At 40.9% G+C, this 14183-nt stretch overlaps 1 protein-coding gene across 16 annotated transcripts in view; it reads right to left on the reverse strand.

Annotated features, from left to right (window-relative positions):
- The window catches only part of EML4 (EMAP like 4), a 203683-nt gene that overhangs the window by 83526 nt on the left and 105974 nt on the right, over positions 1–14183 (reverse strand). For 3 of the 16 annotated variants that reach the window (XM_072035758.1, XM_038176041.2, XM_038176039.2), the window contains exons 1-2: positions 6306–6444; positions 4980–5036 (exon numbers count right to left, since the gene is read on the reverse strand). The exons of 6 other annotated variants lie outside the window; for them this stretch is intronic. In XM_072035758.1, the coding sequence (XP_071891859.1) occupies positions 4980–5036; positions 6306–6372 (124 nt within the window). In that variant the 5' untranslated portion in view covers positions 6373–6444. Of the gene's footprint in view, positions 1–4791; positions 4866–4979; positions 5037–6305; positions 6462–6528; positions 6548–14183 lie in introns of those variants that run through there. 7 more of the 16 variants (XM_072035762.1, XM_038176042.2, XM_038176038.2 and 4 more) reach the window with 6 other exon arrangements.

The raw sequence follows: 14183 nt of genomic DNA on the forward strand, positions 1-14183 counted from the left end.
CCCATTTGTCAGCTGGGGTGTACATGGTCACTACACTGATAACAAAATTTTAGTTCCAATTACAACCCAGTGATCTTTGCTTTCCCATTTAAAGTGGAAAATTCCAACTGAAAAGGAGGAATTAGGTCTCATCTTTATTTAGGTTAGGGCACGCTTCTGAATCAATTCACCTGCAAGCAAACACAGACACGTAAACAGTGTTCTATGATACTACAACTTCTAAGAGGAAAAAAAAAAATAAATCACTCAACATTTGGGACTAAATACTTAGGTTAAGAACAGTTTGGCTAAGACCTTTCAAAATTTCACCTTGAACGTATTTTATGTAAAAGTCCCATACAAAATTGAAGTATCATAGTCACCATGGATAAATCATATGAAACCATCATGAGTGTGTGCACGGAATTTGCCTGCATGGGAAAAACACTTTCATAGGGATGCATTTTCCTTCCTTCTCAAAAGGATCTTTTAGAAAAACACACATTTCTGATGTGGAATATTTGTCAAATTCTGTAAACATAAAAGGGACTATATTTCTATTAAGTTATTTTTAATTCCATCATGTTTTGTATCATAAACAGGTTACCTATAATCTATTCATTAGATGGATGGAGTCTTTGAAGTAGAAAAAAAGCTTCCGGTTTCTTTTCCCACTATTTGCTACAAAGCAACAGTTTTTAGGTAAAAAGAACATCACTATAAACAGTAGAGGAGATGGGACTGATTACAGATGTGTCTGGCATTGGAAGTAATCAAGTACTGCAGACACTTTATAGAGAACCAAGAATTAAATCTGGTTGTGACTAAATAACACCAGTGCCATGAATCATGAATAAGCAGCCTCATGCTTTGCCTGTTTTCTTCCTTATTCCTCCAAATAAGTAATTTAGTTAAGAAATGACACCAATCAAAGTCTCATTAGAAAGAAGGATTGTTCTACGCATAAGGCACAGATTCACAAAAATTCACAAGCAGCAGAAATGCTGAGCTGCAAATGGGCCCCAGCACTTGCATATGAGCACAGGATGGGTGTGTTTGAAGTCAGCAACACCTGAACAGCATGTTCTAACCACACAACGTTGGGCTACAACCCAGTGTATGGCCACATAAACTCAGGGAGTGAGGAGAAGAGGGAGTCAACAGCATCACAGCTTCCCTGTAGTAACTACTCAAGCGTATACTCTTACTCAAGAATAAATGCCAGGCTGTTAATCCACATTTACTAACCTGCTGTGTCAACATGCTGTACATTCCCACCTTCACTTAGTACTCCGCACCTCGTGTGCAAGCCCACACTGACTAGGTGTGACCATCCCTTGTGACCTGCGACATACCAAAAAGTCCTTATAGGGAAAGCACAATAGGAAAGGCAGCCTGTGCCTCTGAGAGCCAGGAAGACCTAGTTTTGACCCGTGGGTGGAGAAGGCACCTCATTCAGCTTCTCGTGGAAGGAAATGCTCCCCTCAATGCATTTCATAGGTACCAGTAACCTGACTGGGTATTCTCATGGTTTCAAGCACTTCTGAATAGCATCACAGGCAAACAAGGGCAAAACCCAACAAATTAATATGCCATTTTAGAGCATATGAAGAACAAAAATGATGGTGGGAGAGAAGAACACAGGCAGAAGACTTGGCACCTAAACTCTGTCTATGTTATTATAATACACCAGAACATCTTCTCATCATGCACTAAAAACTGTGACTAATGGCTGGCACACTTGGTCCTTCCTACCATCTCTTTCCCTGCATTTTCTAAGAAAATTAGCTTTCTTAGCACTTTCTGCAAGTCCTAAGAAAACGCGAACCGTTGCCCTGCACCAGTCATCATCACCATCTTTTCAACCCCCTCTTGATGACTAATACATATTCCTAGAACTGTTAGAAGTGAGATAGCAGAAGAGGCATAGCAGAAGAAACATTACAAAAACCAAAACCACATTTCTGAATATTAACTACCAAGTAAAAGAAGTGAGACAATTCCACTGAGTCAGGTAAATATAGCCTTCTTAGCACTGCAAGATGGAAAACCCTGGTGACTTTTGTATTTGTGACTTTATTTCGTATCTCCATAGCACTGGTGTTACAGCACAATACAGTAGGTATTTAGCTACATGTTACTGTGCAATACCGCAGATATCTAGTAAAGTATGTACCAGGGATACTTTTTTTTGTTGTTTCTTAGTCACATTGTAATATTTTTAATGATGTGCATGTGCAAAACATTGTGCAGCATCGCAGACTGGATGTAGCTGGCAGGGACCTCTGGAGGCTGCCTGCTTCAAGCACCTGCTCCAGCAGGGCCACTGAGAGCAGGACACCCAGGAGCATACCCAGGTCTCCAGCCAGCAACATGCATGGGAGCCTGACACATCTCCTGGCCAGACAAAGCGATGCCTGCTGCCCTGCTGGTGCCACTCTGCTGGCTCGTCCTGGGCACTGCTGGCTCTGGAGAGGCATGTCCCTCACTCCCGGATGAATACCTGGAAAGGGAATGGTATCTGAAGAGTAAATGGCACTTTGAGGGGATGTTTAATGGGATGAAGCCTGGAAACAGAACCAGCTGATTGAGCTTACAGTTCGCTTCATTAAGCATGGGTTCATCTAATACATGAAGCAAATAAATATTGTTTAGTCCAACAGCACTTACAATTACTTCATATAAGCACTCAATAATAGGTTTGTTTAACTCTGCCAAATTAGTAGGAGAAAGTAAGTAAAGCTGTAGTAACCTGATAAGGAAGTATGAAGTAGAATTTAGAAACAAGCATACACTATTTTGCAAACTCTGGTAGGTTTATGGGTCCCTAAGAGGCAGCAATGGTATTTTCACACCCTATAATGAGACAGGATTTTACCTCTAGACCTAAGAGCTGAAGAAGCTGAAACAAAAGGCTCTCGCTAGTACCTCTTCCTGACAGTAAAACTGTTTAAATGAGTCTCAGGCTCAAGAGATCGAACAGAGGCAGAGAGGCAGCACCCTCGTTGTCCCACGGTGAGCCCTCAGCAGGCGGCAAGAGCCTAACCCTCGTCTCCCACCACGAGCGGTGTGGGATAAACGGTGGATTCAAACCCACAGCAGCGCTCGCAGTGTGTTGGAAGATTTCTCCCATCTTGCCACCTAGAAATCTCATTTCAGGTAACCCAGCGTGGGTTGGTGAGGCAGGCTGGCAGGAATTTGCCCTCATTTGCAAAAATATATTAACTGAACAGGAGAATGCGGGCTCTGAGTTTCATTGTTTTGGAAGATGAAAATGATAACGTGGACCAGTTACCTAGTAATTACTCAGAAATAGTAAGTTAAGGTCGTTTTAAAGCTAGCCATGCTCTGACTCTCATATGAAACTGAATTGTGTGTGTCAAATACACTGAAACCTACAACAAATAATAATGATGATAAAAACATTATTATTATTAAACCATAATATTTCAAGTGTATAAACTGAGAGTATACAAATGCCACTAATGCCTCTAGCAGCAGCTGCTCCCCACTGTGACACAGTACCTAAGTGAACGCTCTGCTCCTTCGGTGTTAAAGATAAAAGTATCAAAATAAATGTAGAAGCCTGAAAGCAACCAATTTTCCATATCTGGGGACTCTGAGAGTGGCATCATTTTTTTTCCACACCCATTTATAAGTGCTGCTTGTGATGCTAAATGTCACTGGAGGCAAATATTTAATGCAAAGCATGCAAAGTTAAAGTTTTCTGAGCAAGTAAATATCTTCCTTGATCAAACTAAAAATTTCTATCCTGTCCTGTATAACCTAAGCTAAATTCTAGCCCAGATCAAATTTGATAGACAAGATATTTCTGAAAGGACATGTTATGATGTAAACCCTGCCTGTATTTTAGTTACAAAAGGCTTATTAAACATTAGTATATTAAAAAAAAAAAAAATCCATAACTTGACACCTAACAAACTTTTTTAAAAATCTGGACAAGTTCCCTATCAGTTCTGATGTTCCATTTATTAAAAGGAAGTTCTACTTCTTCCCCGCTGAACAACAGATTTATTTTAGCTCTGCCAACAAATGAGAAATAGGATGTATTTAAAATGATACCCAGAAATAACAGCCAGGAGGACCCCTACAAAGAAGGTTTTTTTTTTTTTTTTTCTTTGATTCTGTGTTTGTCAAGCACCAACACAAAACAAGTCACCACTACAGGTAACACACAGCAGCAGTAGCAGCTCTCATAACAAAGCATATCATTGTAGAACCTTTATTAAAAATAATAATAATAATAAATTAAGAAGTCATCCCCCAAACCTTATCCCAAATGCCATATCATTACTGCAAGGTCTTAATCTCCTACACGTAAAGCAAGAATGAGCATCTGTGGTCAAAAAAAAATCCATCTTTCTACAACTACGTCTCAGGCTTTTTCCAACTTCTTGTTACCAATTACCATTGCAAAAAGTTCTTAAGGCAAGGAACTCTCGAGAATGCGGTCAGAAATGTCATATGAACAAAGCAGTTGATTCTTCGTCATACCAGCTTCTTACTGCTGTAAGTATACTTGTCAACCAGGGCACATTCCTCAAAAAATTTATACAAGGGTACATTAGGTTTAATGATGTAAGTAGGAATGAAGTTTTAAATCAGCAGAATACATTACATTGCTAAAAATATCCAAAGTCATATTTTCTTTCAACTATGAATTCTGATGTTAACTTTTACTCAGCAAAAACCTCAATCTTGTATCAAGATATTAGTCAAAATTATTTTCTAAGATGCAGAAAAGAGTTAAAGTAGAATGTAAGCATTAAGTAAAGAACGTATTTCTTACACCTTATTATGCTGGATTTCTAGGCAAATCTCAGAGGCCAGCCCATCATGTCACACTTGCTTCTGAAGCTCTGTGTATGCCTCGAACTCAAGGCTGAGACAGTGGTATAGTTCTAATCAGAGGATCACAGAAACTCTTGGAAAAAGCCATTAAAATCAATGGAAATATCTTCACGTAACCCTCAACTCACCAGTAACAGTGCTGGCCAGATACAGCCGTAAGAATTTCTCTTCTGCTGAATTTTGTTCTGAAGATAAACAGTTAAACGTTAGCCCCTTTTTACTCTTCCACCACACAAAATTGTGCAAGTCTGCAAAAGACCGTATGAAGCATTTTAAAATTTCCAATTCACCCTCCCTCTTTCCCCAGGGTTGCTACATCTTAAATTCTAAACTGAATGCTTTGAATTCTAAAGCAGATAAAGTTCAGTGTGTTGCTCACTTTAAGAAAGCACGCTGCGGCAAGGTCACTTCTTTCTCCCATTAAATACGCATAGAAATTTACACAGCAAGTACCTGCCCATATTTATTTTTTAAGCAAACTTTCCTGTTGACAGATGCATTTTATGGAGAGAGAAAAAAAAAAAAAAGTGTAAGCTTTTATAGGCAAGATGCTGTACTTACATGAAAACTGCACTGCGTGAATCAGCAGACAAAGAACTACTCAGTGAAGTTTGTTTCATTGGGAATAACATGCTTCTCTACCATATACAAGAACAATACATTTGGTCTCTATTTGGACTTGGTGGTCTTTTTAGTATTATTTTTCTTCCTCCTAAAGGCTGAACTCAAACTTTTGGTTGATATGGCAAGAATGCTGCAATTAGTTATCTGATTTACACTAAACAGAGGCTGGTTTGATAGCAACTGTTTAAAGAAAGGAAGTCTGTGCTGAAAGATTTCATTTTTACCAAGGCACCGGTAAAAATGAAAATGGAAAAAACCCTTACCTCTGAAGGACAAATACATGTTTTACACACAGACACACAAATACGTACGCAGCTCAGGCTGCGGCGGGCAGAGCTACTTTAACCGCCTACTTTGAACGAATCTTTGCTGCCTCCTGCCTGAGAGGCCCGCACGCAGCCAAAGCTTCCCTGCAGGAGCTTCGTCTTCCTTTTCTTTCCAAAGACACAAACCCGAGGTGCTGCCTGAAGCGTGGTGCACAGCAGCTGCTCTGGCCCACGCGTGGGAAGGGTCACTCTGCACGCTTCTCTCTTGGTCCGCGATGCGCTGAGCATGCACTCCACCAAAGCCACCGCACCAGAAGCATCGTGCCCTGCGAGTATTAACTGCCTAATCACCTCCCCGTTATTTTCTCCACTATACACACATCTTTTTTTTTTTTTCTTCCCCTTAAGTTTTCTCAAGGTTAGGACGCTGCACCACAGTGAGTATCTCAGCCTCTGCACAAGCACCCCTTGCCGGCTGCAGTCAACTCAATCACCGAAATAAATATTCGTCCTGGCATTTACAGCTTTCCCTTTCCCCCCCTGCCCAAAAGCACTGTACTTTACCCGTACAGAAGTTCCCCAGCACGGCGGGATCGCAGCCATCCGCCAGGCAGGGCAAGCTGCCCTCCATCCCCAGCCCGCAGCCACCCCGGGGGGCTCAACGCAGCCCCTCTGCCCGAAGCCTCAGCCAGAGGCTGAAGGGGGTGGGATAGGGACAAAAATCCCAGGCTGCCGCAGGGAGTGGCTAGCCCTCAGACGTCAGAAATACACCAATAAAGGCACTTACGAGGCGCATGCAGCACAGAAATACTTCACGGCGTGCTGGCTACCCATCAGTGATCCCAGCGTTACGACTGCGTTGCCTTTTTTTTATTTATTTTTTTTAATGTTCCTTAAGGGAAACAGAATTCACCAGCTGCTCATCGACCTGCTTCAGAGTCGGAAAATGGGCATTGTTTATACACACACAAGATCCTGCACCACTTCCATTTAAAACCAAAACAATTAGGCTGTCACACGGGCACCCTGCCATGCCTCTTTCAGATGGGACTGCAACGCAATGTATTCACGGCAAACATTAAATACAGCTTTAATGCTGTGATGTTAACTAGGAAAAGCCAACAGCAGTATATATTTGCCCTCAGTCTGAACATTAAGAACCACCACAAATAGCTAATGAAAAGGATTTCTGTAACGGATCAATTAAAATAAACTATTATTGTTCCACAGCACGTCTGTGTGTGTGTTGGAGAAGACAGACCTAATGGCAGTCACAGTGCAACGTGAAATGAAAAGTTCACACGGAGGGGAGGGCAAAGGGGCGGTTGTTTATTTAGTATTATATTTGAATATTTTTCCTATGACATCTTTCAAGGCGAAAAAGCAATGACATCACTGGCAATATACTTGCATTCATTTCATTAAAATGAAGCAAAATGCCGTGGTTTAAGAGCAGCAGCTTTGCAAAGCCGCCACTCTGTTATGCAGAAAAGACCTCGTATTACAAATGCATTACAATCTATTTAGTACGATCGTGATTTTGTCTGTCTTGCAAGATGAAGCACAGCCAGATGAGAACTAATGAATGCAACATGTGTTCATTCTTTTGGTAGCCGTGCCTGAAGCCAGTTGGCAGAATGAACACAGCAAGATAAATGTCAAAACAAAGCTATTCGTGAATATGTATTGCATAGATTTTGCCTCATCTCTCTATCATGCTTCAAATAGTTTATTTTCAAACTTTGCAGGCATATTAAATACCTCTGGGTTAAAGTTTTGATTTCCAGACAACAGCAGGATAGTCAAAAAATACACAGGGGAAGTCCATGTCTCCATTCAAAAACAAGGAGGGGCAGCACTTTTTTCCACCCCCACAAATGAACAGTTGATAAGAAGGCTCACAAAAACACATATAGTTGAGACAGCACACTAAGTTTTTTTTCTTTTTTTTTCTTTTTTTTTTTCTTTTTTTTTCCAGAATTATTAATCTACATTATTTGAGTAGTATCTTTGTTTTTCAGCAGCTCCTCATACACTGGAGAAATTGACCTCTGCAGTGATTTAAAAAACAAATAAAACAAAACACACACACACACACACACACAGAACAACCAGAAGGACAGTCAGCTGAACCCAGCTCTGCTATATTAAGCAAGACGGACAACTACTGTGATTAATAATCGTAATAAAAAGAGCCTAAGAAGCTGAATGGTGGAAAGTGATAAAGGGTAAAGGGCAAGGGCACAATTAAGGAAACAACCCTAACTAAGCCAAGGGCCTCAACACGCAGCTGCAGCACAAGGATTGACCAAGAACCCATGCTTTCAACTTGCCCCAGACACTGGGTTGCATCACATCATTAGATGAAACAATCCTCATTGCAAGATGAAACACTGAGTCTCATCTTGTGTGGGCTGGACGCACAAAATAGCTTAACATGCACAGACATACATTTTGGTATCACTTAAAACTTATCATCCTTCGTAATACAGTTATGGTGCCCAGAAAGAAATTGTGGGTAAAATTCCTTCGCTATGCCAAAGAGATGTTGTGTGTGCTAATAAGAATGGTGAGGAAAGCAAAAGAAGCTTGATTTGTCATTTTAAATGGTCTTCAGTGATCCAAAGGATGACCAATCACATACAATGGCAGGAAGTGTTCAACCAAACAGAGTTCTAACTAAAAAATTTTTGTACAACTCATTTTGAGAATAAACATGTTGTATAAAAAAGGTTAGGATCTCCTACTGTACCAAAAGGATATGAACTGATATTTCCAGAGGTACCAAACCCAGACTTTCAGCTCTAAAAAGTATGGATTTCCTCAATATAAGAAAGCAGAAAAAAAAAAAAAATCTGCATTATGGCATTAAGCTCTGAAGAACAGCTTCAGGATGATGACCTGAAGACCCACGTTTGAAATTATATAGTTTTCAGACAGCTCACTGTATACTTGCTCATCCTGGAAATGAGCAGAAGTCTCATCCCACCCATCATCTATTCCACCCCCATCTGAGGACCTAGGACACGATTCCTTGATTTGCCTTTAAGTGTCTAATGAAAAACTGAACTCATTAGGATTTTTCATTCTCCTAGCTCTGGCCCATACCTGCCCTTCTAAGCCATCTCCCTGTTTTGCAGCCCTGCTATCTTCAACAGCTATCTTCCTCTGACCTTTTGAGGTTGAAACACCATCTCAGGCTTCTCTTCTTTCCCAATATTTACCATGGGGAGGGGGGGAGGGGGGGGGATAAGGAGGTAAAATACTCCTATGAAGTATTGTAGATAAGTACAAAAGACAATACAAGTACATAAAACGTGACACAGACTAAAACAAAACACATATGAAGCAGGCAAATAACCTTTGCCCAGAAAAAAAAATCTTTCCACATCTTAGCAGTTCAAAATACAATGTTACACCATGAAAAAAAAAAACCCTCTTCAACTGATCATCATAAAGTAAGTTAAAAGACGAGGAACAGAGCCAAGGGCTTTATACAAGCATGTTTTGTTTCTTGTTTTTGTTTTAGGGGGTTGTGGGTCTTTTTTTACTTTTTTCTGTGTTTTTTTTTTTTTTTCCCCTTTCCCCATCCCCCCCAAGATGGAGGTTTGGGGGAAAATTACATATCTGGTGAGAACAGTGGTTGTCTCCAAGACCGCAGCAGCATCAGTCAGATGATGAACCTGAGGAAGGAGCCACCTGAGACACTTCAGCTTTTCAAGCTTCAAGCTTCTCAAAACCACTCCATCCCTCAAGTCTTTGGAGGCTGAGGCAAACAGCTCCTCTGGCTTTTAAAGAGAGCCACAGTAAGTCATGAACGCTTCTGAGTCATCGCTTGGATGCAAAGAGGAGGAAGAAGCAGGTCCCCTGCCACCTCCGCCATTGCCTTTTGGTGACCCTGGCCCAGCTGAGGGAGCTAGGGGTACCCCCACCAAAACCACCGCACCCCAGCCGCACAGGCTGCAGAAAAGATGCGTCCTTCCCAGGGCATCATTAATCTTCCTCTTTTGGCTTCTAGTGACTATCGAGTTTCCTTGGTAAGCGACCCTGCTACCGAGGAAATATCCACAGTTGCGCAAAGTTTGGAAAAGCTTAAGTGTGTTTTCAAAGAACCAGGATCTCTTCATGTCCAAATGCAGAAGACCGTAGAAACCACAGCTGCCGCACAAGGCAAACATGTTGATTATGTTATCTTCCCTCCAGCGGATTACTGGAAGCTCTCTCTACCTACCTTTCCTTAAAGAAAAAAAAAGAAAACTGTAGCTATAACTATGTCTAATCAATATAAACCAATCAAGTATACGGAGATTAATTTAATGACTCTTTGAATTGCAGGACAGCAGCACCAGTTAATTCTATTTCCGCATATATATGAAACTAATCATGTTTGCAGTGAAAAACAATCCTTCAATTACTTTGCCTTTTTTTTTTTCTTTTCTTCTGAAAAGAAACCACAACCATGTTTCAGTTGGCAATTGCCCTCACAGTGAAGAGGTAGCACCTTCCTACACCTGGGTGCATCTCTGTTGCTGTGTTACCTCCACCCCAGCAAGAAGAGAACAGCAATTTCTTCACTAACAACACAATTCCTTTGAAGCAACTAACCCATCCAAACTAAACCACGAAGCCTCACCAGGCCAGATTTATGGCACATGGCACAGCGACCAGCGCTGCAACAGCAGGGTGGCAGCACCTGCTGGAAAGAGCGGTGGGAGCCGCTCCTGTTCACAGCAGCTCTGCCTTCTGGTGACGGAAGGTGGCTGTGAAACAACCACGCTTGTAAATCATGCTTCATGCTTCATTGCCTCTTCATTGACAGACAAGTGGAGTCCCAGCATGAGCAGCGCCAGGACAGGGTGTGTAGACAGCACATAACTGCAGCGCACGCAGGTTCCAGTCCTACGCCGAGCTATGGAGGTTTTACCTACAATAAGCTAAAATACAGAAAACAAGAGAAACAACACATCTACATTTGATCTTTAGAAGCCATCCTGAGGCCGTCCTCCAGAGCCGAACCATACCAGTGACCATGCAGTCAATGACCTTGGGAAATTCGAATGTGAATATATATATTATTTTCTCTCTTTTCTAACAAAATCTCACCTAACTTAAATAAATAAAACAAATAACATTTCCTCCAAATGCAGAGCAACCACCTGAATGTCTGTTTCTGCCGGGTGGTTTTGCAGCTGCATCAGCAGCCCACTGCTGTTTGTCACAGCCCTGCTGAGGTGGCAGCACACTGGCAGGAGAGTGGGAAGGGTGGCAGTGCTGGAGGCTGGTATTTCACCAAACATAACATCAAACCACAGCTGTAGCATGCCTTCCGCTGCCTGATAGCAGCAGTTGCAAAGCAGACTGCTTGCAGCTGCTTTCCTGCCTACCCATCAAAAGCAGTACGGAAACAGCCAACAAACAAGATGAAAATGTATTAAATCTAAAACACAGCCAGGAAAAGGTTTCTCCAGTGAATTTTATTTTGGGCACATGTTCCAGACCACAGCTGTTGCCTATTCTACACGGTGGCCCGTGAAAACGTGCAACCCTGCCCCCTGGGAAAGGGAGGAGCCTGAGCAGCAGCATCCCTGCTAGGAGCAGCCTGGATTTTTGAGGGTCCACAGCAATTTCACCTCTGGTCCAATTTTGAACATAGAAATTTTGTATAAATGATATTTTCAAAGCTAGTGGTAAACCATTCAACATTATTAAACACATAGCATTACCATTTTCTGAAAGCAATAAGCAAAACTTTGTTTTTTATTGAAGACAACTAACTGGTAAGTCTTAGTCATACGAAGTCCAGGCTGTAGACTAGCTGTGGTGAAGTGCCTAACTGACAAGCCATTCAGGTCATGTCTACAAAAAGAGAAGGGAGAGAACAACTGCAAAAATGTTTCCTGACCAAGCCCTTTCAAAATAGAGTTCTTAATTCTAAAGATATTACCATGTTTAAGAGTTGTGTATTCTTTCAAAAGGAGTAAATGCCACTCTTGCCTATCAAAACTTCTCCAGATGTTGGCTGCTTCCACCAACACATTGCCACAACGTTATTTTTGCTATTTTTAAAAGTCATTCTAAACTACATTCAGCACTTTTTTTTTTTAAACTAGTCCACTATTTATGACAAAGAGATTCTAATTTATTATCCGCTTTGAAATGCTGAGGAAGCGGAAGAGCCATTATGAAAGCAACACTAATGAAAAAGGGCAATCCTGGCCACAGCATTAATGCTCATTAAGGATGTCCAGCACGAGATCTGCTGACGCAGCCAGTGCTCGCACGGCTGGCTGCCTGGCCCAGCAGTTGTGCCAGTGTGGAGCAATCCCCATTGTGCATGGAAACTGATGGTGGAGAGGGACTGAAAATCATCCCAGAGATTGGCTCAGACGTAACCACCCACCTCAGCATAGTGAGTAAATGAGGGAGAAAAGACACAGATAGTATCCTGGCTTCATCCCGATAACTTGGAACGCCTTTTGACTGCTAGGCTCCTACGAACACCACCAGGACCCAAGCATCCCACCTGAGGGGTGGGGTGATTGCCTGTATTTGGGACCGCACTGCACGAACACAGTATCTCCTATTTAAATATTACCTTGTACACGCAAATGCGATGTAGGTGTCAGACCGTCAGCTATTACAACACCTCAGAGCTTGACCTTATCAGAATATCATTTACAGCCACACAGTTTTGACATATTACATACAACAGCTGTACAGTCCATAAATTAATTACTCTTCTGATGGCACAGACTATCAAATGAAGTGGTTCAAAGGGAATCTGAAAGGACAGTTTTGTATCCGTGTCATTCCTTCAAGTCTACTTGTCAGAGTATTTTGTACTCTCAATAAAATGGGTCATAATAGTAAACACCATAGTCTGTTTACATATATAGGATTGAAATATTGTGAAATCCTAATAAGACAGGACTTACAACCTATGCTGTTGGAAGAACGTAATAGATACCATACATATCAAAAAACAAAGATGGAACTTCTGGAACTTTTTACTTCTGTTGTTTTTCAGTTTTGTTCTCAGTATCATATTTCATGTTCACTTTAAAACTTGGTGAACATAGCACGGAAGACTGTCTGAAGCAGATCATAGGGAGAGAAAAATGACCACTACGAACAAGCCATGCTATTTCCATGAATTGTTTGGTACAGAATTGTCATTAAAAGGAACTAGTATGGTTTAAGCACAACCAAAGAGGTCAAGGAGACTTCGAAGCAAATCAAAAAACTAAATATGCCACAGTAGAAATCATGTTTACTTGAAAGTTTGAATGACATTACTGAAATGAAATTAGATATTGATTTCCGATTTATTCTTACAGCAGGAATGTTAATGTTACTAAAAACTGACACAGCTGATACCTTTGCCAGTGTCTCTGGAGAAGGAAAGAGAAAAAAAAAAAAAAGGATAACCAGAAAACAAGAAGCAACTTACCACTGTAATTAGTCGTTTGACAGGTCAACACTGAGGTCAACTTTTTAATACAAAAATATACTTTGATATTGCCAGAAAAAAAAAATAAATTTATACGTCACGAAAAATAACTTCTTCCTCTGCACTGTCAATCCTGTTAGAACAGTTAAAGGTCAAAGCAAGAACAAAAAAGCTAATTAGAGGAAGAAAAACAGAAAATGCTTTGGTGTGCAGTGACAAAGGTCTAACCAAACTGAGGGATAAAACAGCTGTGGTGTACTCTGGACAAGGACATACCATGCTATGGGGCAAAAAAAAAAAAAAAAACAAAAAAACAAAAAACACTACACAGCAAAATAGGGGCAAAAAAAACCCCAAAAAACTACCACCACCAAACAAAACAAAACAAACAAAAAAAAAACACAGTGAAATGGAGGAGATCCTTGGTAACATTAAGAAATATTAAGAAATATAGTTGTATTTTTCAAGAATCCAGCTTATTACTAAAGCTTCAGAGACCTACCAAAGGTCAGAAGTGACAGGAATTTGATGGTATCAGATTACATAAGATCCATTTTCATACACAGCAAAACCATCAGCCCAGGAAGTGATGTTGGAGGCAGCAGTATATGGTCAAGTTCACTGTGCCCTTTTCTTTTCCAACCAGAAGCTTCTGTACTCCAGATCCACCTAGCCATCTTTGAGTGTTTAGTGCTGGAAAACAAGAGTACAATCCAAAACATACTGAAGCCAATAGGGACATATTGACTGGAGCAGAAATTTAATCCAGCCTCAGATGAAGAGTTTATCCATCTGTTCTTTGAGAAGGATGAAAGTCTATGTTCTAAGTGGATAAAATACCAGGGATTATGGGACCAAAATTAAAAACAACTTCTTTGCTAGCAGAGAAAATGAAACCACTGACTGCTATAAACTCTGAAGGGCACAGGATAAGCAACAAAATTTGCCCTGGCATTAGCAACACACAGGAACTAAATTTGTATTTTCTTAAT

Source organism: Anas platyrhynchos, chromosome 3 (genome assembly GCF_047663525.1).
Source record: "Anas platyrhynchos isolate ZD024472 breed Pekin duck chromosome 3, IASCAAS_PekinDuck_T2T, whole genome shotgun sequence".
NCBI lineage: Eukaryota > Metazoa > Chordata > Aves > Anseriformes > Anatidae > Anas > Anas platyrhynchos.